Raw genomic sequence first — 26,403 nt, 5'->3', positions numbered from 1 at the left:
GTTTGTGTGGGGCTTAGGTCAGAGTGGCCAAGGAAATGGAGGCTCCGAGCCGTGGCAGAGCGCTCTAAAGGGCAGTGGGGGCACAGTGAACAGGAGTGGAAACCTAGTGTGGGGCCTTAGCCCCCCTCTCCTGGCCAGGGCCTGGGCTGCAGAATGGGCTGGTTGAGCGGAGTAGGGGGCGCTCTGGGAGCTTCCAAGGGCTCCCACAGACTCAGCGGTTCCCATGCCACAGGACATCCGTGGGCGCTATGAGGCCAGCCAGGACCTTCTGGGCGCCCTGCGGAAGCAGCTCAGTGACAGCGAGAGTGAGCGCCGCGGCCTAGAGGAGCAGCTGCAGCGTCTACGGGACGAGACCAGCGGGGCCACCCAGGCTCAGGAGGATGCCCAGCGTGAGGCCCAGCGTCTGCGGAGCACCGTGGACCTTCTGAGCAGGTGCCTGAGAGGTCAGAGGTGGGGGCCCGGATCTCATGCCAGCCTGACCCTGTAAGCACGTGGTCATCACTGGCCATGTATGTCTGTTAAAATTCAGTTAAGCATTATGGGGGCTTCTGGGTGGCTCAGTCGGTTAAGCATCTGCCTTTGGCTCAGGTCATGACCCTGGAGTCCTGGGATTGAGTCCAGTGTGCGGCTCCCTGCTTCGCCGGGGGTCTGCTGCTCCCTGTACCCTTCCCCCTGCTTGTGCTCTAGTAAATAAATACCTAAAATCTTATCTTTAAAAAGATTTTAGGTATTTATTTGACAGAGAGAGAGAGTGAGAGCACAAGCTGGGAGACAGAAGGAGAGGGGGAAGCAGGCTCTCCCCTGAGCGGAGAGCCCGATGTGGGGCTCGATCCCAGGAGTCAGGGGTCATGACCTGAGCCCAAGGCAGATGCTTAACCGACTGAGCCACTCAGGTGCCCCCAGTTAATCATTTTAAAAAGTAAAAGTTTAGTCCTTCAGTTGTCCTCGCCACATTTTAAGTGCTCAGTAGCCACACATAGCCATAGAACATTTCGATCATCTTAGAGAGTTCTATGGACAGTGCTAAGAAATTACCTGCTCTTACCTGCCTGGTTATTTTTGTGTTTTGTTGTTGTTGTTTGCTGTGTCTCTTCATAAATGTAACCACAGAGTAAAAATCTCCCAAAATGAAGGGAAAATAAAAAGGTGGGCCCTCGTCGCAGCCTAACCCATTAATGCACTAGTTCTGCTTCCTGTTGCGCTTCTGGGTAGTGAGGCAGGGGACGCTCCCCATACACCTACCGGGTGCCAGGCTCAGTTCCAAGTGCATTACGTGTCTTAGCCCAGTTAGTCTCCCCACCAGACTCACGCCGTTCGGAGCTGTGACTGTCCCGAGCTTGAGAGACTTGTCCAAGCTGACACAGTGGTCTGGCTGGGGGTAGAACTTGGAACTCACGTCCTTCTGGAAGCAAAACCAGAGCTTCCCATGCCTTGGAAGGAGGGCATTTCTGTAGTCGTGTACACAGTGAACACCTCACTTCGCGTTGTGCTGTTTTAATGTTGTGCTGTGTGGTTTTTCTCACGTCCTGCCGACGTGAGTGTCTAGTACACACCCAGGTTGTCACTTCGAGTGAAGCGGTAGGGGCCATGGAGACGATGCCAGCAGTCAGTCCTCAGCTTGAGCTGAAAACCCCAGCTGGCTTGGAAGGAGGGGTGACAGATATACTCCCCACCCCCCCCTTTGCTGTGACTGCTGGAACTGGGGGAGAAGGCAGAACTCTGAAAATCTCCAGAGTTCCCGGTTGCTGCCCTGTCCCTCCACTGCTGGCTCCCATGTGCTACTGGCCTGTGCAGCAGGAGGGGAGGCATCTGGGCACACCGAGCTCTGTCTTCCAGAATTGTGGGGCTTGGGAGGGTGGAAGAGCTGTAGGAGTATCTCCTGGTTGAAGGGACTGGCACTGCCTGCGGGTCCCAGGAGCCTGGCCCGGCCTCTTCAACCTGGTGGGGTGGTTGGAAATGATGCCAGTGCCTCCATCCATCCTGCTGGGCCTCTGAGCTGGGGGGGTTGGCTGTTGGGGTGTTGCCCTGGGGAAGAGTCGGCTCCAGGGAGATGTGGATGAAGTGAGTCACTCATGGAGGGGGGCAGGGAAGGCTTCCTGGAGGCACTGTGCCTTAGAGGTCGGAGGCTGTGGCTGAGGCTAGGACTGCATCTTGGCCTCCTTCCCTGGGGAAAGCAGCCCCAGTCTCCCCGACAGCGCCCCCGGCTCTGGTCCTGCAGGGAGAAGGACAGCCTGGCCTGCAGCCTTCAGGCAGCCCAGCAGCAGGCCGAGGAGCTGCGGCAGGAGCGGGAGAAGCTGCAGGCGGCCCAGGAGGAGCTGAGGCGCCAGCGGGACCGGCTGGAGGAGGAGCGGGAGGACTCCGCGCAGGACAGCACGCGGGCTCGCAGGGAGCTGGAGCGCAGGTCAGTGGCTCCTGGTCTCCTGCCAGGGCCACTGAAACAGACCATGGGGCTCCCAACGGTGTTCCTGGGGGCTGGGGGGGAGGACCCACGCCCCCTGCTGTTTGGAGGAATCTCCACGGCACCCCTCTGAGGTGGGGCCTTCCAACCAGCCCTGTTTCAGGCAACAGGCTCAGACATAGACTCACTTCCTGGGATCAGAGGATCGCTGTGAGGTAGGGGTGGGGGTGGTGACAACAGTCAGAGTTCAGATGACCGTGGTAATAGTCATATTGTATTGTAAATGGCAAGTTACAGGAATAGTGTTAATAATAATATTACCAAGTGCCGGACACCATTTTAAGCACCCATGTTCTCTTGTTCAGGCCTCATGGTAACTCTGTGATGTAGGACCTGTCGCTGTCCCCATTTTGTGCGTGGTGAAACTGAGGCACAGAGGGGTCATGTAATTTGACCAGGGTCCCAGAACTAGTTAGTAGAAGAGCCAGGATTTGAACCCAGGCATTCTGCCTTCAGCGTTAACCTCTTCACCGTGCACGCCCTGCTTTCTCCTCTGAGGCGTATAGTCACGGTGCTGGTTAGTACCTCGTGGTACTCGGTATCATTCATGTTTCTGCCGGCTGTTGGAGGGGAGGTATGTCAGGCACTGTTCTAAGCACTTCGTGTTCAGTAGGTCCTGTATCCTTACAACAGCTTCATGAGGCAGCTGTTACCCCATTTTGCAGATGTGAAAACCGAGGCCCAGAGTCACAGAGCCCGAAGCAGAGGGCTTGGCTGTTCTTTTGAGTAAGGCTCTGGCCTCCAGGGTTCCTGTCTCAGGCCTGCCGGCACCCTCTGTCCCACAGCCACAGACAGCTAGAGCAGCTGGAAGGGAAGCGCTCAGGGCTGGCGAAGGAGCTGGTGGCCGTGAGGGAAGCGCTGAGCTCTGCCACGCTGCAGCGGGACATGCTGCAGGCGGAGAAGGCCGAGGTGGCCGAGGCGCTGACCAAGGTGGGACCCTCGGGGTGGCACCACCACTAACCCGTCCCTCCCCCAGGGCCCTAGGCCTTCTCACTCTGGCCGCAGACTGACCCCGGCGCCAGGATGGCCTCGGGCTGAGCCCTTGTGCCCGGACCACAGGCTGACCTCACACCCCAGCCACAAGTGACCTGCCCTCTATTCGTGGTCCTGTCCTTGCCTTTCCACACGCTCCTGGGCCGGTGCCCGTTTTTCAGGTCAGCCCGTCCCATCTCCAGATGCAGGTCCTGGGGACTTTGGGAGCCAGGGGCGCTGTCCTTGGTGGGTGCCTGCCCACCCCATAGTCTGGGTCCTGACAGTGTCCCCCTAGACCCCACTCAGGGACCCTCTGGCCCTGGCCCTGCCCTGCATGACCTGGGGTCCACCTGCTCCCACAGCTTTGCCATGTGTGGCTTTTGCCTGACTTCAAAGGCAGCAGGCCTTCCTCACTGGTTGTTTTCCGTCTCATGTCATGTCTTCTCTCGCCCGCCCACCCCACCGTCTCGGAGGGGTCCCCTCTCTCTGCCTCTTGTGCCACCCCACACTCCTGCCTCCATCTCTCTACCTTCTCCCATCTCCCTGTCTCTGCACATCTTTTCCTGCCTTTCCCCGGCTCTCTTCTCTCTCCGCCTCTCCCCTCTGACCATCCCTGGCCCCCCTGGTCCCGCAGGCGGAGGCCGGCCGCGTGGAGCTCGAGCTCTCGGTGACCAAGCTGAGAGTGGAGGAGGCCTCGCTCCGGGACTCCTTGTCCAAGCTGAGCGCCCTCAACGAAAGCCTCGCACAGGACAAGCTGGGTCTGAACCGCCTTGTCGCCCAGGTAGGCTGGTGCCAGCGGCCCCCCCTGCCCGGGTGCCTCCCTCCTTGTACACCTCTAGCCCTGCACCTGTCCTGGTCACTGCCCCTCTTTCTGTCCACACGCCCGAGGGACCACCCTTTCTCCCCATGGGCCCTCCCCTGGGCTGGTTGGGGTGGGCGAGTGGGTAGAGAGGAGGGGGCGTCCTTGGTCCTGGGTGGGACCCCCTTCCGTAGGTGGAGGGGCTGAGCCGACCTACTCCTTCTGCTCTGCCCGTCTGCCGCAGCTCGAAGAGGAAAAAGCCGCCCTGCTGGGCAGGCAGCGGCAGGTGGAGCAGGAGGCCTCCTTGGCGCGGGAGGAGCAGGAGCGGCTGGAGCAGCTGCGGCTGGAACAGGAGGTGGAGCAGCAGGGCCTGGAGGGCTCCCTGCGGGTGGCGGAGCAGGCCCGGGAGGCCCTGGAGTTCCAGCTTCCCGCCCTGCGCCAGGAGCGCTCCCGGCTGCAGGAGCAGCTGGCCCAGGTGGGTGTGGGGGCGGGGCGAGGGGGAGCAGGTGGAGGGGCTTTCAGGCTTCCAGCCCCCTGCATCCCGTGCTGGCCAACTCCCAGGCCTAGGAGCTTGATTCTGGGTTTAAATCCAGCCCTCCCTTTGCTAGCTGGGAGCCTTGGGCAAGCTACCCAACCTCCTTATGCCGCGGTTTCCCCCTCTGTAACATGGGGCTAACAGTTCTCATCACAAAGGACTGTTCTGAAGTGTAAGTACTTGGTAGATGGAGACCTCGCTGCTCATTAAGAATTCATGATATGATACCAGATAGAGAATTTTTGAATTGGAATCTTAGACTGTAGAACACAGCTGGAAGGCACCTTAGGGTTTTAGGGATCCAGGGGCTAGGGGGCCGGGGTTCCTGGGAAGGGGCTCTAGGGGATGGGCCATGGGGCATCCCCTAGATGGGGAACAGGGCTCCAGGTCTCCACTCTGAGTCTGTTTTGTATATTCAGCCCCTCCAGAAACTTACCCCCAAACCACGTGAGGACGCTTATGTGCTTTGGTACGCATGTACGTTGCGGGTCCAGAGAGGGCTGTGACTTGTCCCAGGCACGCATAGCACGTCGGGGTCCAGCCTGGGCTTGAACCCAGGTCTCCCACCTGCCTGGCCAGGGCGGGGTTGGGCTCAGGCTTGGAGTGCTGCTTGGTGAGCAGCTAGGAGATTCTGGGAGTGGTGCTCATAGTGCCCGGGGTGGGGGGCAGCTCTCCCGGCAGCTGAGCGGGCGGGAGCACGAGCTGGAGCAGGCACGGAGGGAGACCCAGCGGCAGGTGGAGGCGCTGGAGAGGGCGGCCCGGGAGAAGGAGGCACTGGCCAAGGAGCGGGCTGGCCTGGCTGTGCAGCTGGCGGCAGCGGAGCGAGAAGGCCGGACCCTGTCGGAGGAGGCCACTCGCTTACGGTAAGGCCCTTGGGCTCACCGCCACCCTGGGGGTCTGCCCGGGGCCGCACTGTGACCAGCCACACCTTGGCGTTGGTCTGCAGGGATGGTTACTTAGGACCCAGGCTTGCCAGCATGTCCTAGCTAGGGGCCCTGGCTTCCCCAAGGAGCGTGGGCCTGGCTGAGCAAGTAGGTTGGCACCTGGCCCACGGCTGGCCACGCCCCGGGAGTCACCGTTTCCTGGGGCCTGAGAAGCTGAGTCCCAAGGCCTCGGATTGTGTGTGCTGCAGCCTGGAGAAGGAAGCCCTGGAGAGTAGCCTGTTTGAGGTGCAGCGGCAGCTGGCGCAGCTTGAGGCCCGCCGGGAGCAGCTGGAAGCCGACGGCCAGGCCCTGCTGCTGGCCAAGGAAGCCCTGACAGGTATGGGGGGGTCCTGAGTTGGGGGTGGGGAACTCCAGGCTCCAGCCCAGGCTGTAACCTGTCGGGTCCTGGGGTCACCAGAAGTTGGGAGCACTGGCTTTGGAGTCTGGCTGACCTGAGTTCCAGTCCTGCTGCTGCCACTTAGATCCGAGCTTTCTCGGGCAAGCCCCTTCCCTCTCTGGGCCACAGGTTCCTCATCTGACAGTGGGCAGTGCTAACACTCACCTTCTAAGGCTGTTGCTAGGATGAGGTGAGAAAAGCACGGGAAGACCTTGGCACAGTGCCTGGCTCGGCCAGCGGTGGCTGTTTCTCGTCACCAGGGCACTTAGAGAGGTCTGAGTTCTTTGCAGAGCTGTGGACTCTCTCAGCCCAACCTCCTGCACAGCCCTGCTTCCCTCCATGTTCCTGGGGCCGCACTGTGACCAGCCACACCACACTGCACTCGTCCAGCATCTGAACTCAGGGCTTCCTCTTGCTCAATAAGCCTTGACTAGGCATCTGCTTGGGCCACAAAAATTAGCTTTCCCGTCCACATCTCCCTGGGCCAGACAGAACCAGGAAGGGAAATGCCGACAGAGGCTCTGGTGGGCTTCCTACCCAGGAGATGGCTTTTAGATTGTCCACAGTGGGGGGTGGCTTCCCCGTGGTCACATCCATTGGTGCTGACAGCCCACCAAGCACGTTTGTAGCCATCAGTCATGCGAGGAGATGCTTTATGGACAGCTGTTCGGCTTTGGGGAATTACCTGTCTCCTCTGAGCCTCCACTCCCTCCTCTGTAGGTTGGGCACGAGGTCAGCTACCCGAGTGTTACAGTGAAGCTGCTGAGACTGGCTTCACAGGCTCACCCAAGAGTCTGAGCCCTTGGGGCACCTGGGTGGCTCAGTGGGTTAAAGTGTCTGCTTTTGGCTCAGGTCGTGGTCTCAGGGTCCTGGGATCAAGCCCCATATCGGGCTCTCTGCTCAGCAGGGAGCCTGCTTCCTCTCTCTCTCTCTCTGCCTGCCTCTCTGCCTACTTGTGATCTCTGTCTGTCAAATAAATAAATAAAATCTTAAAAAAAAAAAAAAAAGAGTCTGAGCCCTCGTAAGCACTCAGTCCTTTATGGGGGTGGTTGTATTTTGCTAACCTCCCTATCGAGGGAGTCTTCCTCATGCCATTTCATTCCTTTGATGCCATTCTGGCTAGATAGGGAGGGGGACAGGGCCAGTGGAATCATGTGGCAGATGGGGACTCGGGCCCAGGGAGGGTAAGAAGCTTCTCCAAGGCAGCTCAGCTTAGATCCCAGGTGGAGCCTCTCCGCTCTGGGATTCTGCCCACATGGCTCATCTGGCTTGAGTCTGCCGGCCCACAGGGAGGTTCTGACCCGAGCGTGTCCCCTCCTCCCGTCCCTCCTGTGCAGGGGAGCTGGCAGGCCTACGGCAACAGATGACGATTACAGAGCAGAAGGCAGCTCTGGACAAGGAGCTGATGGCACAGAAGCTGGTGCAGGCTGAGCGGGAGGCCCAGGCCTCTCTACGGGAGCAGCGGACAGCCCACGAGGAGGACTTGCAACGACTTCGGCGAGAGAAGGTTCGGGCAGTTGGTTGGGACAGGCAGGGCTCTGAACCCGTGTCTCCTCTGTGACCTCAGAGAACTTACCCTTCTCACTCTGCATCGGTCTCCAAATCTGTGAAATGGAACTTCATCTCTGTTCCAGAGACCCTAGGGGCAGCTGAGAGAAGCCCCTGGGTATGCCTTCTCAAACGCACGGTTGCCCAGGCCCCACATCTGGTTCAGCCCTGGTGACCCTGATGCAGGTGATCCAGAGCCACAGTTGGGAAATGCTGACCTAACGTACAGTAGGAAAGCATTTTCATTTGCTAAGAAGTACTGTCTGCATATGAAAGACCACTCTGGAACCTGAGCACATAGAAAGACATAGAGCCAGGTTACTAGAAGACAGAACAGAGCTATCTAAGAACACTGGTTCTAGAATTTCATTGCCTGGGTTGGGACCTGATCTTGGCCACATCCTGGTTAGGTTACCTGAAGGGCCTTCATTTCCCCATCTGTAACAATGGGGACAATGACGCTGTAGAGTATTGTGAGGATGAGGCAGGGTAATCCGTAGAAAGGGTTTAGCGTAGTGACTGGCATTTCATAAGTGTTCCACTATTATTATGGTCCTGAGATACCATCCAGAGCAGGCCTTGGGGCAGGGCTGCTGAGTCACCCGTGTTGGACAGGGCTGCCTCCGTCAGAGGTTCAGGCTGTCCTTTATGACCCGAGGGGCACCACATCCCCCCTGTAGTCTTGGATTGGGGCAGGTATGCATCTCACTTCTCCTGCAGGTGGCAGCAAATCCCTCGAAGAAGGAGCACTTGGGTCTACTTTTTTCAGTAACTGGTGGGGCCTAGAGCCGGGGCCAGATACCTGCCTGGGACCCCGAGGGGGCCTATCTTTCTCTCTGGGTTCTACCTACACACCCGCCCACCCTCTAGGGAGCCAAACTCCTGTGTCCTCTCTGACTCCTCCCGCACCTTCTGACTTGGCTGCCTTTTTTTTTTTTTTTTTTAAGATTTTATTTATTTATTTGACAGAGAGATTGAGAGAGAGAGAGATCACAAGTAGGCAGAGAGGCAGGCAGAGAGAGAGGGGGAAGCAGGCTCCCCACCGAGCAGAGAGCCCAATGCGGGGCTCAATCTCAGGACCTTGAGATCATGACCTGAGCTGAAGGCAGAGGCTTAACCCACTGAGCCACCCAGGTGCCCCCTGACTTGGCCTCTTAATGTCACCAAATCTGCACTCGTCAGGCCAGCTGTTCTGCTGTCCCCTGGCCACCTTTGTCCCTCACAGTGCACCTAGCTCCTCTCTACCCGAGCCCCAATCCCCATCCCTCTTCCATAGCTTTGAACAACTCCTTAGTTCCAAATTCGGATACTCCTCGTCACCCTGACATGAGGCTCTCTATTGCCCTGACTGTTCTCAGAATTGGCCAACGTCTCCTTACAGCCCACAGGGCCTGGTCTGGCCTGGCTGCTGCCTGTGACTCTGGTTCCTTTGCTCACCGTGTCCCCTCGTAGTACAAGCTCCAGGGGCCTTAAATAGTGCATCAGCTTCTCTCTAGCCTCCAGGCCATCTCTGGGGCTGGACTCTGGGCCTGGGGCTCTGTTTCTTTTCTCTCTTGACCTGGTTGACCACTGCCCATCTCTCCTTCGGGACATGTTCTCTGACCCCCAGGCCAGGCTGTTGCCACTCCCTGGGGCTTGCACAGCCCTGGTGTGTCCCCGTCACAGCCCTGATCACTCACCCCGCCTTGTAGTTACCAGGTCACGGGCCCTGCCCCTCAGGGTCTGGGCTACAAGTGGCTCTTACTGCCTGGGCCGAACCTGGGGTGGTCACAGGTGCCTGGGCCTGGCCCACAGGAGGCAGCCTGGCGGGAGCTGGAGGCCGAGCGGGCCCAGCTGCAGAACCAGCTACAGCGGGAGCGGGAGGAGCTGCTGGCGCGGCTGGAGGCGGAGAAGGAGGAGCTGAGCGAAGAGATCGCGGCCCTGCAGCAGGAGAGGGACGAGGGCCTCCTCCTGGCTGAGAGCGAGAAGCAGCAGGTTCGTGAGCCCTGGTGTGGCCTCTTGGCTGCCTGAGGGGGCCCCTATTCTGGGGCCCGTCCTTGCTCAGCCACCCAGCAGCTAGGAGCTGGGAGTCCCTCTCTGGGTCTCAGGGTCCTCGCCTGCAGGATGGGAGGCTCAAGGGGCATGTGTGAAGTGTTGCTGAGTCCCGTGGTCAGCCACGCCTGGTGCATGGTGGGAACTCACCGAGTGGCACTGCCTTCGTGACGCTGTGAGCCCTGGGTCCAGGAAAGCAGACCCACAGTCCGCCCTCCCTTCTGCCACGGTGGGCTGGCCTGGGTGCCCACAGATCTGAGCAGTCCCCGTGAGGCCCACATGTATCAGTGGACCCTCCTCAGGAGAACAAACTCCTGTCTTACCCATAATGTCGTGATGGAGTCAGGCTAGATAGCATCCATCTCCTCATTAGCCGTGTCCCCCTGAGCAAGTCACTTTACCTCTTGAGTCAGTTTCCCCATCTGTAAAAGGGGAGTGATGAAGGGCAAGGATTGTTGCGGCCAGTTAGGGAGATTTCTAAGTTGTGTCCATGTCCAGATTTACTGTATGGCTGTTGTGCCCTTTTCTGGGGCCATAGAAGGGGTGTGTCTGCACCGCTGCCTGGGTCCACCTGCAGTGACCCAGACGAGGTACCAAGCCCGCAGTGGGCACATTTCCCCGGGGAGGGTTGGGGCAAGGCCCGAGCATGCCCCCAAGACCAGCCAAGCTCCAAGCCTCTTTGCTCCCTGCCTCTGCCCAGGCCCTGTCCCTGAAGGAGTCCGAGAAGACGGCACTGTCAGAGAAGCTGCTGGGCACGCAGCACAGCCTGGCCGCCATCTCCCTGGAGATGGAGCGGCAGAAGAGAGACGCTCAGAGCCGGCAGGAGCAGGACCGGGTAGGGCAGGCCAGGCAGGTGGGCCTCCATCTCAGCTGGGAGACATGGCCCTGTCTGGAGGGGCCCCGTGTCTAAGGCGTGGGGCACATGGCTCTGCCCTGGAGAAGCCTCAGGGCTGTGGGGGAAACTTCAGCCCTTCCTTGGGAGTCCCCATCAGAGGGAGGCGGCCGAGCTCTGCTCGGTGAATCCTAGCCTGAGGGAGAGAGCAGCTGTGGGGACAGCACTCACTGGGCATCGAGGGACCAGCAAGGCTGTCTGGCCGGGTGGCAGGAAGGGCTGTCTTTGGAGCTGAAGGTGGACAGCTGAGCTGGCCCCTCTGGGAGCAGCCGAGGGAGGGCTACAGTGGCAGCAAGTCTGAGGAGCCCGCCTGTCCTAGAGCACCGTGAACACCCTGACGTCCGAGCTGCGGGACCTGCAGGCCAAGCTGGAGGAGGCCACTGCCGCCCACGCCCAGGAGGCGAAGAGGCTACAAGAGCAGGCCCGAAACCTGGACAGGCAGCGGGAATCCTCGGCGCGCGAGGTGAGCTGTCCCCCCTCTTCCGGGCAGCGCACTGAATGCCACTGGGGCCTGGCCTGCTGGGGTCTAGAAGAGTGTGAGATTTGTCTCCGCATGTGAGAGCAACTGAACAGCCAATGCAGAAAGGAGGCAATAAGCATTTATGGAGTCCTTGGGGTGTACATGCGGGACTCAGGGCACGGGGTGGGGTGGTCCCAGGCCTCTTGGGTGTCCGTCCATTGCAAGATCGCAGGGGCTGATTATTCTAGGCCTAAACACCACTAACTCCATCATGCTTTGCGCCAAATCAGATCTCACACATGTGGTCTCAGTGGCTGCAGAGGGAAGCGGCAGGTGCCCATGGCCAGGGACAGGAGTATGGGCTGGTTTCGGCCAAGTCCCAGCTGGAGCGGAGCCCGTACCCTGTCCCGTGACGGCCTGCCACCCTCCCAGGCAGAAGAGCTGCGGACGCAGCTGCGCCTGCTGGAGGAGGCCCGGGACGGGCTGCGGCGGGAGCTGCTGGAGGCCCAGCGCAAGGTGCGCGAGGGGCAGGATGGCCGCGAGGCCCAGCGCCAGGAGGCCAGCGAGCTGCGGCGCAGCCTGAGCGAGGGCATCCAGGAGCGCGAGGCCCTGCGGCGGTCCAACGAGGAGCTGCGGGCCGCCGTGAAGAAGGCTGAGAGCGAACGGATCAGGTGGGGCAACGTGAGGGGACCCGCCCAGAGTCCTTCACACTGGATCTCGTCCCTGGAAGCTAACTTCACCCCCCGGTTCTGGGGAAATCACACAGATAGGGAGTCTTTGCCCCTGGAGCTGGGTGCGTAGGGGGGGTTTTAGGTGATTTTCCTATCTGAATGAAAGGGAAAGGTAGCGAAAGGCAAGGTGACCCCACCTGTTGGTGTCACCCCAGAGACTAGCCCTAACCTTGGAGTCACTGGCCTGCCTCTTGTGGCCTCGGACCTGGCCCCTGGCCCTCCAGGGCTCAGCTCAGGAGGGGACCCTGTGGGCAAGTAGCACTTGGGGCACCTCTAGGCCGAGAGCCAGTCGGATGCACTCGAGGGATCAGGGAGCAGCCTCTGTGTAGACCTACACGCTGTACTTTTCCCGGGACCAGTGGCTGCCTCTGACTTCTGCCTCCCCACGCCAGCCTGAAGCTTGCCAACGAGGAGAGGGAGCAGAAGCTGGCACTGCTCCAGGACGCGCGGGCGGCCGTGGGCAAGGAGGCGGAGGAGCTGCGGGCCGGGCTGCAGGAGGTGGAGCGCTCCCGGCTGGAGGCCCGCAGGGAGCTGCAGGAGCTCCGGAGGCAGGTACTGTCCCTGCGGTCCTGCTGAGGTACTGACCCTGCGCTCCTGCTGAGGTACTGTCCCTGCAACTCCTGCTGAGGTACTGTCCCTGCGCTCCTGCTGAGGTACTGTCCCTGCGCTCCTGCTGAGGTACTGTCCCTGCGCTCCTGCTGAGGTACTGCCCCTGCGCTCCTGCTGAGGTACTGTCCCTGCGCTCCTGCTGAGATACTGTCCCTGCGCTCCTGCTGCCGGAGCAGCAGCCCCCCCCCCCGTTGGTGGAGCCTGGGCCGCCACATCTGCAAAACCAGGGCCTTGGTCTCTAACAAGCCTTTCCAACTTAAGAACCCTTGAAACTGTGTGCAAAAGTGAGTGTGTGTGTGTGTGTGTGTGTGTGTGTGTACAGTTGTGTAAGTAGTCACTCACCTTTGTCCCTGGGGCTCTTGTCCAAATCTCAGAGCAGTCCTTGAACAGCTCGAGGTACAGACCCAGTGAGATGGAGCCGGAGCTGCAAACATCTTTTGCCAAGAGCCCAGCAGTAAATATTTCTGGCGTTGCAGGCCACACAGTCTGTCGTAACCACCCAGCTCTGCCATCGGAGCGGGAAAGCAGCCCCGCACGGCACAGAGATGCGTGGGCATGCGTTCCATTCCGACTTTGTGTCTGGACACCAAAATTTGAGTTTTATATCATTTTTCACATGTAAGAAATGTTGTTCCTCTTTGGTTTTCTTCCAGCCATTTAAAAACAAGCCATTTCCAACTATTTAAAAATATAAAAACCATCCTTGGCTCAGGCCTTCCCAGAAGACTTGCAGAGCAGGCGACGGCCCCAGTGGGCTCCTCTGCTCTGCCTTGCCCAGAGCTAGCACGGCCTGACAACCAAGTCCTCTTCATCTCCCATCAGCACCCCCTCCACCCTTTTAGCCCCCTTCCTGCTCAGTGGAAGTCCCGGAAAGCCATGGGAGTCCCCGAAAGGAAGGCATGTGTGTGTGCCAGGCTCTCGCTGGGGGCTTCGGGTGCTACAGCATGATCTCTGTTCCCTTCACTCCGGGCCTGACTCCCCACCTGCTCCTCTGGGGAAATAGGGGCTTAGAACTTACCTCTGCATTCTGCTTGTCTGAGATCGACTCCCAGTCTGCTGCTTGTGGGCTGTGTGACTTTGGACAAGTCGCTTCTCTTCTCTGAGCTTTAGTTTTCTTGTCTGTTCAATAAGGATAATGTTAGTACTTGCCCGTAAAGAATTGTGTGAAGATGAAATAAGTTCGTACACTTGAAGTGCTTAGAACAGGGGTGGACACGTGGCAAGTACACCATAAAACTCATGCATCCCTGCAGAGAAGGGGGGCCAGCAAGCTGTGCCTTCTGCCCTCCAGAGTTCCTCTTCCGATGGGGGTCTGCCCCTCCCCACGGTGAGTGGTTATGATGAGGTGGTCAGTGGAGGTCCTCGGTGCCCAGGTGCCAGGCATGGCTGGAGCTTGGTGAAGTTATCTGGGGCAGGTTCCCAGTGGATCTGAGGTGGTGTGGTGTTTGTGTCCTTAGAGCACTGGGTCCTGAGTGCCCCCCGGGCCTGGGCCGGGCAAGGTATGGGGCAGAGTTGAACAGGCTGTCAATATGTTGGGCTAGAAGGGGTTGTGGATGCTGAGAATGGGTCCGAGGTCCTCCCTGTGTCCGCTGTCTCTCACAGATGAAGATGCTGGACAGTGAGAACGCCAGGCTGGGCCGGGAGCTGGTGGAGTTGCAGGGTCGCCTGACGCTGGGTGAGCGGGCAGAAAAGGAGGGCCGGCGGGAGGCCCTGGGCCTCCGACAGAAGCTACTGAAGGGCGAGGCCAACTTGGAGGCCATGCGGCAGGAGGTAACTCGGATGGACGCGGGCTGTGTGGATGGGGAGGGTCTTAGGAGACGGTTGAGGTGCCCTGTGCTTCCTCCCATCAACAAGAAGTAGGTGGGGACTCCAGTGCTGGAGTCACTCTGAGAGATCCCTCCCTAGGACTTGTCCCTGTCCCCCACTCTTTGAAATTCTTCCCCAGGTATAATAGTAATAACAACTGCGAGAACTGTGTAGCAGGGGTGGGGAGGTGAAGGGGAGCTCTGTAGACGTAACTGGGTTTGAATCTCCCAGCTGCCTCAGGAGATAGGTATGTTTAGTCCCATTTTGCACAGACACCCAGACGCTTAGGCACACTGCTACCCGGGTCTGTCTGATTCCAAAGCCTGCGCTTTTTCCGTTCTGCTTTTCTGGCTGTTTCCCTGTAGTGGATCTACTGTCTGACCTTGACTAAGTCACTTGACCTCTCTGTGCTTCAGAGCGTTGGTGGGATGGGGGCCCTGGCATAGGTCCTGGCTTCCAGGTCTTTCGTAAATGGTGGCTTCTAGTGAAACTCATGACCGTCAGGGGTTGACTTATTCCCTAAACCAGAGTGCTGTGTGTGTGACCATGCACTCCGTCAGAAAATAATTTTTTAGTACATGCCCTGTTGTGTGGTTTATTGATAAATTTTGTGCACAGAGAGGCAATATGAGCTCATAGTTAAAAGAACAGCCTGTGGAGCCTGTGTGCCCGGCTTTGAATCCTGGCTCTCAACTTAGTAGCGGTGTGGCCTTCCGTTAAGTTATACAACTGCTGTATGCCTCAGTTTCCTCATTTGTAAAACGGGGATGATTCACAGTGGTAATTGGAGTTTTTTGCAAAGTATTTAGTGCCTGGCACTGATAAGCCCTATCTATGTAAGTGCTGGCTGTTAGTTTATTGCTAAGAAACTGTGTATATTACAAGGCATGTACACAGAAGGAAGAGAAAAAACAAATTCTAGCAGTTAACTCCCACACTCCCAGGGTTGTTCCTGCACATCCCACCTGGGTGGGGACCACTCAAAACCAGGTGTTGTGCAAGCCGCTTTTAGGGAGGTGGGCTCCAGGCTGGACCTGGGAGGCAGGGCGCCGGGTTGGGGGAGGCCCTGCTGACCCCCACATCTCGGCCTTGCCTGTTACAGGTCCAGGGGGCCCAGAGGAAGCTGCAGGAGCAAGAGGGCGAGTTCCGGGCCCGAGAGCGAGGCCTGCTGGGCTCCCTGGAGGAGGCGCGCAGCGCTGAAAAGCAGAAGCTGGACCACGCCCGCAGCCTGGAGCTGAAGCTGGAGGCTGCGCGGGCTGAGGCCGCGGAGCTGGGGCTGCGGCTGAGCGCGGCCGAAGGTCGGGCTCAAGGCTTGGAGGCCGAGCTGGCCCGCGTGGAGGCGCAGCGGCGCGCGGCCGAGGCCCAGCTGGGCGGCCTGCGCTCAGCCCTGCGCCGGGGCCTGGGCCTTGGGCGCTCCCCCAGCCCGGCCCCGGTGCCCTCGCCAGGCTCTCCTGCCCGGAGTGCGCCGGCTGGAGGTGAGCAGAGAGCAGAGGGCAGAGGGAAAGGGCGGGGCGGGGGGGGGTGTCTTGTGGAGTCTCCGCCTCTGGCCACACCCCCGTCTAGTTCGGCTCCAACCGAGAGCCCGTTGGGGGCGGGGCTGCACCTCTCCTGGACGCTGAGTCTCAATCCCGCCCCCAGGTCACTTTCCTTCCCTTTGGGGACCCTGCCGAGGTTCCTCCCCTTTGCTGATCCGTGCTCCCTTTGTTGCTTCATGGTGATGCGTCTTAAGGCCCCTGACTCCGAGTCTTTGAGGCTCCATCTAATAGAATCGATGCTCACCGTCTCCCCATCAGCACCCCATCCTCCGCAGTCTTCCACCCCTAACTTGACACACCTCCATTCTAGGCTTGTGACATCACAGCCACAACATCACAGCCAGACAGATACACACCCAGCCTACGAGCCCTTCCAGCAACTTCGTCAGACATCCTTCCAGTCCCATTTGCTCCCAGTGACCCTGGGAATGTCAGCCCTGTGCTTCAGGGAGTGTGAGCATCCACCTGGTCTCTGCCTGACCTAATCTTGATTCCTAGGGCCTAGAATAGAACCAGCACCGTCTTAGCCCTGCCGGCAGTTGACTTTGGGATACTGAGTCGTTGCCTCTTCAAAAGCAGATATAGCCCCAGGATCCCATTCATTCAGGCACTCAGTATTTATTAAGCATCTACTATGTGCTGAATACAATTGGACGGAGCAGTAGACAGAACGACTAGCATTTCTGCCCTTACAGAGTTTGCAGTCTAGGGATGGGAGCCACAGACAATAAATGCAGTATATAAATGAAATAGAAAATGTTCTCGGTGGTAGTAAGGGCTCCGAATCCGTAAGGACAGATGTATCAAGGGACTTGCTAGTGAGAATGAACTTCTACCTGCCATAGAAGATAGTTGGCAGTTCCTCGGAAAATTTAGGATTACCGTGGGCCCCCACAGTTCCACCCCTAGGTTATAACCCAAAGAACTGAAAAAGGGAACTGGAACGGGTACGTGTGTGTCCGTAGCAGCACTATTCACGGTAGCCAAAGGGTGGAATCGGCCAGTGTCTCCATCGACAGATGAACGGATAAACAAAATGTGGTGTATCCATACAGAGGAACGTTATTCAGCTTTAAAAAGCAATGCCAGGGGCGCCTGGGTGGCTCAGTCGGTTAAGCGTTGGACTCTTGACTTCGGCTCAAGTCGTGATCTCACGGTCACGAGATCAAGCCCTGCATCGGGCCCTGCGCTGAGCAGAGTCTGCTTGAGATTCTCTCTGTCCCTCTCTCCCCTCTCTGCCACCCCCACTCCCCACTGCTCGCACTCTCTCTCTCTCTCTCTCTCAAAAAGACAATGACATTCTGACACATGTTACAACATGGATGAGTCTTGACATTATGCTAAGTGAAAGAAGCCAGTTACGAGAGGGCAAGTGTAGTCTGATTCAGCTTATATGAAATGCTTCGAAAAGACACATTTCATAAAGGCAGAAAGTAGATTTGGGGTCCCCAGGGCCCAGCACGGGGGGAAGGGGAGAATTGGGAGTTATTGCTTAGTGGGTACCGAGTTTCTGTTTGAGGCTGTGCACATTAGTTTGCTTGGCCAAAACAAAGTACCGTGAACTGAGTGTCTTTTTTTTTTTTTTTTTTTTAAGATTTTATTCATTTGACAGACAGAGACCACAAGTAGGCAGAGAGGCAGGCAGAGAGAGGAGGAAGTAGGATCTCCGATGAGCAGAGAGCCCGATGTGGGGCTCGATCCCAGGACCCTGGGATCATGACCTGAGCCGAAGGCAGAGGCTTTAACACACTGAGCCACCCAGGCGCCCCTGTGAACTGAGTGTCTTAGGCAACAGAAATTTGTGTCTCATGATTCTGGAGGCCAGAAGTCTGAGATCAAGGTGCTGGCCAGGCTGTGCACCCTCCGAAGTCGCTAGGGAAGGGTCTATTCCAGATCTCCTGGCTGCTTGTAGTTCCTAGGCATGTGGCAGCAGAACTCCAGCCTTCAGATTTCCCCTCTATATTAGGACACCGATCGTGCTGGATCAGGGCCCACCTTACTCCACCAGGACCTCGTCTTAACTAGTCACATCTGCAACAACCCTACTCCCAAGTAAATTCACATTCTCAGGTACCAGGGGTTAGAACTTCAACCTATTAGTTTTGGGGGGACATAGTTCAACCCCAAATAGGGGTGATGGAGAAGATTTGGAAATAGTGGTGATAGACATACGACGATGTGAATATAATTGATGCCCCTGACCTGTACACTTAAAGATGGTTAGGCTATCAAAATAGACGCAGAAAAAGCATTAGATAAAATACAACATCCAATTATGATCCAAACTCTGGGAAAACTAGAAAAAGATTTCCTTAACTGATAAACTAGATCTTCAAAACCCTATAGCAAATACTACATTTAATCCTTCTATTTAATATTGTTTCGGAAGTCTCAGAGGTCCTAGCCAGCACACTATGGTAAGAAACATAGAATTACCATGGTAAGGTTCAGGAAGGGAGAAACTTGCCACTATTTACAGATCACATGATTTTTCTATGTAGAAAATATAGGAAAGCTACAATCAGTTGTTAGAACAAATAAGAAACTTTAGTAAGTTTGCTGGAAACAAGGTCAACATACAAAAATTAATTATATTTTATTATATCAATGGAAGCAGAGGCAAGAGGATGCTGGGGGCAGGCTGACACCCTGCCCTGCAGTTCCGCGGTTGGCCTCCAGGTGCCACCCTGTCTCTGTGCGCACTGCCCCTCCCGCCTCTTTTTTTTTTTTTTTTTTTTTTTTTTAAACACTCCTGCTGAGGTACTGTCCCTGCGCTCCTGCTGAGGTACTGTCCCTGCGCTCCTGCTGAGGTACTGTCCCTGCGCTCCTGCTGAGGTACTGCCCCTGCGCTCCTGCTGAGGTACTGTCCCTGCGCTCCTGCTGAGATACTGTCCCTGCGCTCCTGCTGCCGGAGCAGCAGCCCCCCCCCCCGTTGGTGGAGCCTGGGCCGCCACATCTGCAAAACCAGGGCCTTGGTCTCTAACAAGCCTTTCCAACTTAAGAACCCTTGAAACTGTGTGCAAAAGTGAGTGTGTGTGTGTGTGTGTGTGTGTGTGTGTACAGTTGTGTAAGTAGTCACTCACCTTTGTCCCTGGGGCTCTTGTCCAAATCTCAGAGCAGTCCTTGAACAGCTCGAGGTACAGACCCAGTGAGATGGAGCCGGAGCTGCAAACATCTTTTGCCAAGAGCCCAGCAGTAAATATTTCTGGCGTTGCAGGCCACACAGTCTGTCGTAACCACCCAGCTCTGCCATCGGAGCGGGAAAGCAGCCCCGCACGGCACAGAGATGCGTGGGCATGCGTTCCATTCCGACTTTGTGTCTGGACACCAAAATTTGAGTTTTATATCATTTTTCACATGTAAGAAATGTTGTTCCTCTTTGGTTTTCTTCCAGCCATTTAAAAACAAGCCATTTCCAACTATTTAAAAATATAAAAACCATCCTTGGCTCAGGCCTTCCCAGAAGACTTGCAGAGCAGGCGACGGCCCCAGTGGGCTCCTCTGCTCTGCCTTGCCCAGAGCTAGCACGGCCTGACAACCAAGTCCTCTTCATCTCCCATCAGCACCCCCTCCACCCTTTTAGCCCCCTTCCTGCTCAGTGGAAGTCCCGGAAAGCCATGGGAGTCCCCGAAAGGAAGGCATGTGTGTGTGCCAGGCTCTCGCTGGGGGCTTCGGGTGCTACAGCATGATCTCTGTTCCCTTCACTCCGGGCCTGACTCCCCACCTGCTCCTCTGGGGAAATAGGGGCTTAGAACTTACCTCTGCATTCTGCTTGTCTGAGATCGACTCCCAGTCTGCTGCTTGTGGGCTGTGTGACTTTGGACAAGTCGCTTCTCTTCTCTGAGCTTTAGTTTTCTTGTCTGTTCAATAAGGATAATGTTAGTACTTGCCCGTAAAGAATTGTGTGAAGATGAAATAAGTTCGTACACTTGAAGTGCTTAGAACAGGGGTGGACACGTGGCAAGTACACCATAAAACTCATGCATCCCTGCAGAGAAGGGGGGCCAGCAAGCTGTGCCTTCTGCCCTCCAGAGTTCCTCTTCCGATGGGGGTCTGCCCCTCCCCACGGTGAGTGGTTATGATGAGGTGGTCAGTGGAGGTCCTCGGTGCCCAGGTGCCAGGCATGGCTGGAGCTTGGTGAAGTTATCTGGGGCAGGTTCCCAGTGGATCTGAGGTGGTGTGGTGTTTGTGTCCTTAGAGCACTGGGTCCTGAGTGCCCCCCGGGCCTGGGCCGGGCAAGGTATGGGGCAGAGTTGAACAGGCTGTCAATATGTTGGGCTAGAAGGGGTTGTGGATGCTGAGAATGGGTCCGAGGTCCTCCCTGTGTCCGCTGTCTCTCACAGATGAAGATGCTGGACAGTGAGAACGCCAGGCTGGGCCGGGAGCTGGTGGAGTTGCAGGGTCGCCTGACGCTGGGTGAGCGGGCAGAAAAGGAGGGCCGGCGGGAGGCCCTGGGCCTCCGACAGAAGCTACTGAAGGGCGAGGCCAACTTGGAGGCCATGCGGCAGGAGGTAACTCGGATGGACGCGGGCTGTGTGGATGGGGAGGGTCTTAGGAGACGGTTGAGGTGCCCTGTGCTTCCTCCCATCAACAAGAAGTAGGTGGGGACTCCAGTGCTGGAGTCACTCTGAGAGATCCCTCCCTAGGACTTGTCCCTGTCCCCCACTCTTTGAAATTCTTCCCCAGGTATAATAGTAATAACAACTGCGAGAACTGTGTAGCAGGGGTGGGGAGGTGAAGGGGAGCTCTGTAGACGTAACTGGGTTTGAATCTCCCAGCTGCCTCAGGAGATAGGTATGTTTAGTCCCATTTTGCACAGACACCCAGACGCTTAGGCACACTGCTACCCGGGTCTGTCTGATTCCAAAGCCTGCGCTTTTTCCGTTCTGCTTTTCTGGCTGTTTCCCTGTAGTGGATCTACTGTCTGACCTTGACTAAGTCACTTGACCTCTCTGTGCTTCAGAGCGTTGGTGGGATGGGGGCCCTGGCATAGGTCCTGGCTTCCAGGTCTTTCGTAAATGGTGGCTTCTAGTGAAACTCATGACCGTCAGGGGTTGACTTATTCCCTAAACCAGAGTGCTGTGTGTGTGACCATGCACTCCGTCAGAAAATAATTTTTTAGTACATGCCCTGTTGTGTGGTTTATTGATAAATTTTGTGCACAGAGAGGCAATATGAGCTCATAGTTAAAAGAACAGCCTGTGGAGCCTGTGTGCCCGGCTTTGAATCCTGGCTCTCAACTTAGTAGCGGTGTGGCCTTCCGTTAAGTTATACAACTGCTGTATGCCTCAGTTTCCTCATTTGTAAAACGGGGATGATTCACAGTGGTAATTGGAGTTTTTTGCAAAGTATTTAGTGCCTGGCACTGATAAGCCCTATCTATGTAAGTGCTGGCTGTTAGTTTATTGCTAAGAAACTGTGTATATTACAAGGCATGTACACAGAAGGAAGAGAAAAAACAAATTCTAGCAGTTAACTCCCACACTCCCAGGGTTGTTCCTGCACATCCCACCTGGGTGGGGACCACTCAAAACCAGGTGTTGTGCAAGCCGCTTTTAGGGAGGTGGGCTCCAGGCTGGACCTGGGAGGCAGGGCGCCGGGTTGGGGGAGGCCCTGCTGACCCCCACATCTCGGCCTTGCCTGTTACAGGTCCAGGGGGCCCAGAGGAAGCTGCAGGAGCAAGAGGGCGAGTTCCGGGCCCGAGAGCGAGGCCTGCTGGGCTCCCTGGAGGAGGCGCGCAGCGCTGAAAAGCAGAAGCTGGACCACGCCCGCAGCCTGGAGCTGAAGCTGGAGGCTGCGCGGGCTGAGGCCGCGGAGCTGGGGCTGCGGCTGAGCGCGGCCGAAGGTCGGGCTCAAGGCTTGGAGGCCGAGCTGGCCCGCGTGGAGGCGCAGCGGCGCGCGGCCGAGGCCCAGCTGGGCGGCCTGCGCTCAGCCCTGCGCCGGGGCCTGGGCCTTGGGCGCTCCCCCAGCCCGGCCCCGGTGCCCTCGCCAGGCTCTCCTGCCCGGAGTGCGCCGGCTGGAGGTGAGCAGAGAGCAGAGGGCAGAGGGAAAGGGCGGGGCGGGGGGGGGTGTCTTGTGGAGTCTCCGCCTCTGGCCACACCCCCGTCTAGTTCGGCTCCAACCGAGAGCCCGTTGGGGGCGGGGCTGCACCTCTCCTGGACGCTGAGTCTCAATCCCGCCCCCAGGTCACTTTCCTTCCCTTTGGGGACCCTGCCGAGGTTCCTCCCCTTTGCTGATCCGTGCTCCCTTTGTTGCTTCATGGTGATGCGTCTTAAGGCCCCTGACTCCGAGTCTTTGAGGCTCCATCTAATAGAATCGATGCTCACCGTCTCCCCATCAGCACCCCATCCTCCGCAGTCTTCCACCCCTAACTTGACACACCTCCATTCTAGGCTTGTGACATCACAGCCACAACATCACAGCCAGACAGATACACACCCAGCCTACGAGCCCTTCCAGCAACTTCGTCAGACATCCTTCCAGTCCCATTTGCTCCCAGTGACCCTGGGAATGTCAGCCCTGTGCTTCAGGGAGTGTGAGCATCCACCTGGTCTCTGCCTGACCTAATCTTGATTCCTAGGGCCTAGAATAGAACCAGCACCGTCTTAGCCCTGCCGGCAGTTGACTTTGGGATACTGAGTCGTTGCCTCTTCAAAAGCAGATATAGCCCCAGGATCCCATTCATTCAGGCACTCAGTATTTATTAAGCATCTACTATGTGCTGAATACAATTGGACGGAGCAGTAGACAGAACGACTAGCATTTCTGCCCTTACAGAGTTTGCAGTCTAGGGATGGGAGCCACAGACAATAAATGCAGTATATAAATGAAATAGAAAATGTTCTCGGTGGTAGTAAGGGCTCCGAATCCGTAAGGACAGATGTATCAAGGGACTTGCTAGTGAGAATGAACTTCTACCTGCCATAGAAGATAGTTGGCAGTTCCTCGGAAAATTTAGGATTACCGTGGGCCCCCACAGTTCCACCCCTAGGTTATAACCCAAAGAACTGAAAAAGGGAACTGGAACGGGTACGTGTGTGTCCGTAGCAGCACTATTCACGGTAGCCAAAGGGTGGAATCGGCCAGTGTCTCCATCGACAGATGAACGGATAAACAAAATGTGGTGTATCCATACAGAGGAACGTTATTCAGCTTTAAAAAGCAATGCCAGGGGCGCCTGGGTGGCTCAGTCGGTTAAGCGTTGGACTCTTGACTTCGGCTCAAGTCGTGATCTCACGGTCACGAGATCAAGCCCTGCATCGGGCCCTGCGCTGAGCAGAGTCTGCTTGAGATTCTCTCTGTCCCTCTCTCCCCTCTCTGCCACCCCCACTCCCCACTGCTCGCACTCTCTCTCTCTCTCTCTCTCAAAAAGACAATGACATTCTGACACATGTTACAACATGGATGAGTCTTGACATTATGCTAAGTGAAAGAAGCCAGTTACGAGAGGGCAAGTGTAGTCTGATTCAGCTTATATGAAATGCTTCGAAAAGACACATTTCATAAAGGCAGAAAGTAGATTTGGGGTCCCCAGGGCCCAGCACGGGGGGAAGGGGAGAATTGGGAGTTATTGCTTAGTGGGTACCGAGTTTCTGTTTGAGGCTGTGCACATTAGTTTGCTTGGCCAAAACAAAGTACCGTGAACTGAGTGTCTTTTTTTTTTTTTTTTTTTTTAAGATTTTATTCATTTGACAGACAGAGACCACAAGTAGGCAGAGAGGCAGGCAGAGAGAGGAGGAAGTAGGATCTCCGATGAGCAGAGAGCCCGATGTGGGGCTCGATCCCAGGACCCTGGGATCATGACCTGAGCCGAAGGCAGAGGCTTTAACACACTGAGCCACCCAGGCGCCCCTGTGAACTGAGTGTCTTAGGCAACAGAAATTTGTGTCTCATGATTCTGGAGGCCAGAAGTCTGAGATCAAGGTGCTGGCCAGGCTGTGCACCCTCCGAAGTCGCTAGGGAAGGGTCTATTCCAGATCTCCTGGCTGCTTGTAGTTCCTAGGCATGTGGCAGCAGAACTCCAGCCTTCAGATTTCCCCTCTATATTAGGACACCGATCGTGCTGGATCAGGGCCCACCTTACTCCACCAGGACCTCGTCTTAACTAGTCACATCTGCAACAACCCTACTCCCAAGTAAATTCACATTCTCAGGTACCAGGGGTTAGAACTTCAACCTATTAGTTTTGGGGGGACATAGTTCAACCCCAAATAGGGGTGATGGAGAAGATTTGGAAATAGTGGTGATAGACATACGACGATGTGAATATAATTGATGCCCCTGACCTGTACACTTAAAGATGGTTAGGCTATCAAAATAGACGCAGAAAAAGCATTAGATAAAATACAACATCCAATTATGATCCAAACTCTGGGAAAACTAGAAAAAGATTTCCTTAACTGATAAACTAGATCTTCAAAACCCTATAGCAAATACTACATTTAATCCTTCTATTTAATATTGTTTCGGAAGTCTCAGAGGTCCTAGCCAGCACACTATGGTAAGAAACATAGAATTACCATGGTAAGGTTCAGGAAGGGAGAAACTTGCCACTATTTACAGATCACATGATTTTTCTATGTAGAAAATATAGGAAAGCTACAATCAGTTGTTAGAACAAATAAGAAACTTTAGTAAGTTTGCTGGAAACAAGGTCAACATACAAAAATTAATTATATTTTATTATATCAATGGAAGCAGAGGCAAGAGGATGCTGGGGGCAGGCTGACACCCTGCCCTGCAGTTCCGCGGTTGGCCTCCAGGTGCCACCCTGTCTCTGTGCGCACTGCCCCTCCCGCCTCTTTTTTTTTTTTTTTTTTTTTTTTTTAAACATTTTATTTATTTGAGAGAAGAGAGAGACAGTGAGAGAGAGCATGAGCGAGGAGAAGGTCAGAGGGAGAAGCAGACTCCCCGTGGAGCTGGGAGCCTGATGCGGGACTCGATCCCAGGACTCCAGGATCATGACCTGAGCTGAAGGCAGTCGCTTAACCAACTGAGCCACCCAGGCGCCCGCCCCTCCCGCCTCTTAAAGCAAGAGTTCATCTTTCTGCCTGGAAATAGGGCTTTACCTGGTTCCCCATCTCAGCTTGGGATCGTCCCAGCTTTGTGACCAAACAAATTCCTTAACTGCTTTGAGCCTGTCTGGCCTGTGCAGGGGGGACATTGGTCCTTCTCAGAATTATCGTGAAGGTGGACTAGGGTGCCAGAAGAGGCGGTGCCTGCACTGCAGGGAGATGGTGCGGGGGTGGAGTGTCCACCTTTGGACTGGGCCCTGGGGGTGCAGCCCTCACAGTGCTCCTGGTCTGGGTGGGGAGGCAGATCTCGGTGCCTTATGAGGGGGTGATGAGCTCACCCCAACCCAGGCTGGGCTTGGGGACACCTCTGGGCAGCAGGCCTAAAGGAATGGGCCAGGCAGAGAGAAGCCAGGGGGAGAGAAGGGAAGAGAGAATGTTCTAGAACTTGGGATCTGAGGGTGATGTGGAATGGACTGCTTGTAAAAGTGAGAGGGCTGTGCTAGGGTGAGCAGCAGGGCCTCTGTGTGATGGCAAGGAAGTTGGGGCTTATTCTGAGGGCCGTGGGGTCTGGGAAGGGTTCTGTAAAAGTGGGAGACCCCCAGCATAGTGCAGGAAGCTCATGTGAGCTGCTGGGTGCGGCAAGGTGAGTGAGGCGGTGCACACAGAGCCCGCAGGGTCCTTCCAGGCAGGAGAGGCCAGGGCTCCCTCACCGCTAAGCGTGCCTCCTCCCCTAGGAAGTGGCGAAGGGCTCTACAGCCCCAGCCCCTTGGAACACAGCCCTGGGTCTGAGCCACCATCCCCAGGACCTGCCACCTCCCCAGCATCCCCAGACCTGGACCCTGAGGCGGTGCGGGGGGCCCTCCGGGATTTCCTACAGGAGCTACGGAGTGCGCAGAGACAACGGGTGAGGCTGGGTGTGAGCGGCTGGAGAGGGAACCGGGTGCCCAGGGTCCTGCGGGATGCTTCGGGTTGTCAGAACCGAGGTCTTCCCTTCCCCCGGACGCTGGGGCCTCAGGACGAGCTTCGGGCCCAGATGAGCACCCTGAGTCGCCAGCTGGCCGAGATAGAGGCCGAGAGGGACAACGCGACGTCACGGGTGAGGCAGCTGCAGAAGGCTGTGGCCGAGAGTGAAGAAGGTGAGTGTCCACCCCTGGGTCCTTGCTCTGCTCTCTCTGCTCTTAGCAGCCACAGTGGGACCTGTGGGATTGGCCCGAACCACTCCTGCGTCCCAGCCCTAGCCATCGTGACCTGAGTTGGGGACCTGTCTCCTTTGGGGGGCCCCACTGGCTTTGGTCAGCCCCACTCCATGTGTCCGGACTGGCTAGACCCTTGAGGGCCCTGTGGTGGGTTGGGGGGCGGGCAGGCCAGGTGTCTGGCGGCCAGTCCGGGCCTGACGGGGCTGGGGGTCCGCAGCCCGGCGAGGTGTGGACGGCCGGCTGAGCGGGGCACAGGCGCAGCTGGCGGAGCAGGAGGAGAGTGTGCGGTGCAGCGAGCGGGAGCGCCGGGCCGCCCTGGACCAGGTGGCTGCCCTGGAGAGGAGCCTGCAGGCTACGGAGAGTGAGCTCCGGGCCAGCCAGGTAGGCAGGAGCCGAGGGCCACAGGGGCAGGTGGAGTCCGTGTGCGCTTCCGCTGCGGCTGTGGGTCCTACTGTGCCTCTCTGTTGCTGTCAGCCTGGGGCCCGGCGCCCGTGAAC

General features: G+C 56.9%; 1 protein-coding gene across 1 annotated transcript in view; it reads left to right on the top strand.

The window, feature by feature from the left end:
• The window catches only part of LOC111154737 (ciliary rootlet coiled-coil, rootletin), a 46,750-nt gene that overhangs the window by 14,503 nt on the left and 5,844 nt on the right, over positions 1–26,403 (top strand). The window contains exons 13-30 of the mRNA XM_022514620.1: positions 233–432; positions 2,219–2,401; positions 3,244–3,388; positions 4,065–4,211; positions 4,474–4,704; positions 5,434–5,627; positions 5,897–6,024; positions 7,422–7,591; positions 9,427–9,606; positions 10,364–10,498; positions 10,875–11,018; positions 11,448–11,686; positions 12,139–12,298; positions 13,958–14,125; positions 15,264–15,636; positions 25,445–25,614; positions 25,726–25,846; positions 26,124–26,287. Coding sequence (XP_022370328.1) covers positions 233–432; positions 2,219–2,401; positions 3,244–3,388; positions 4,065–4,211; positions 4,474–4,704; positions 5,434–5,627; positions 5,897–6,024; positions 7,422–7,591; positions 9,427–9,606; positions 10,364–10,498; positions 10,875–11,018; positions 11,448–11,686; positions 12,139–12,298; positions 13,958–14,125; positions 15,264–15,636; positions 25,445–25,614; positions 25,726–25,846; positions 26,124–26,287 — 3,252 coding nt within the window. The remainder of the gene's footprint in view (positions 1–232; positions 433–2,218; positions 2,402–3,243; positions 3,389–4,064; positions 4,212–4,473; positions 4,705–5,433; positions 5,628–5,896; positions 6,025–7,421; positions 7,592–9,426; positions 9,607–10,363; positions 10,499–10,874; positions 11,019–11,447; positions 11,687–12,138; positions 12,299–13,957; positions 14,126–15,263; positions 15,637–25,444; positions 25,615–25,725; positions 25,847–26,123; positions 26,288–26,403) is intronic.

The sequence above is a fragment of the Enhydra lutris genome, unplaced genomic scaffold (assembly GCF_002288905.1).
Source record: "Enhydra lutris kenyoni isolate GAN:26980312 unplaced genomic scaffold, ASM228890v2 scaffoldscaffold38, whole genome shotgun sequence".
Lineage (NCBI taxonomy): Eukaryota > Metazoa > Chordata > Mammalia > Carnivora > Mustelidae > Enhydra > Enhydra lutris.
Note: the sequence above shows the minus strand (reverse complement) of the source record. Positions and strands in the feature narration are given on the sequence as shown.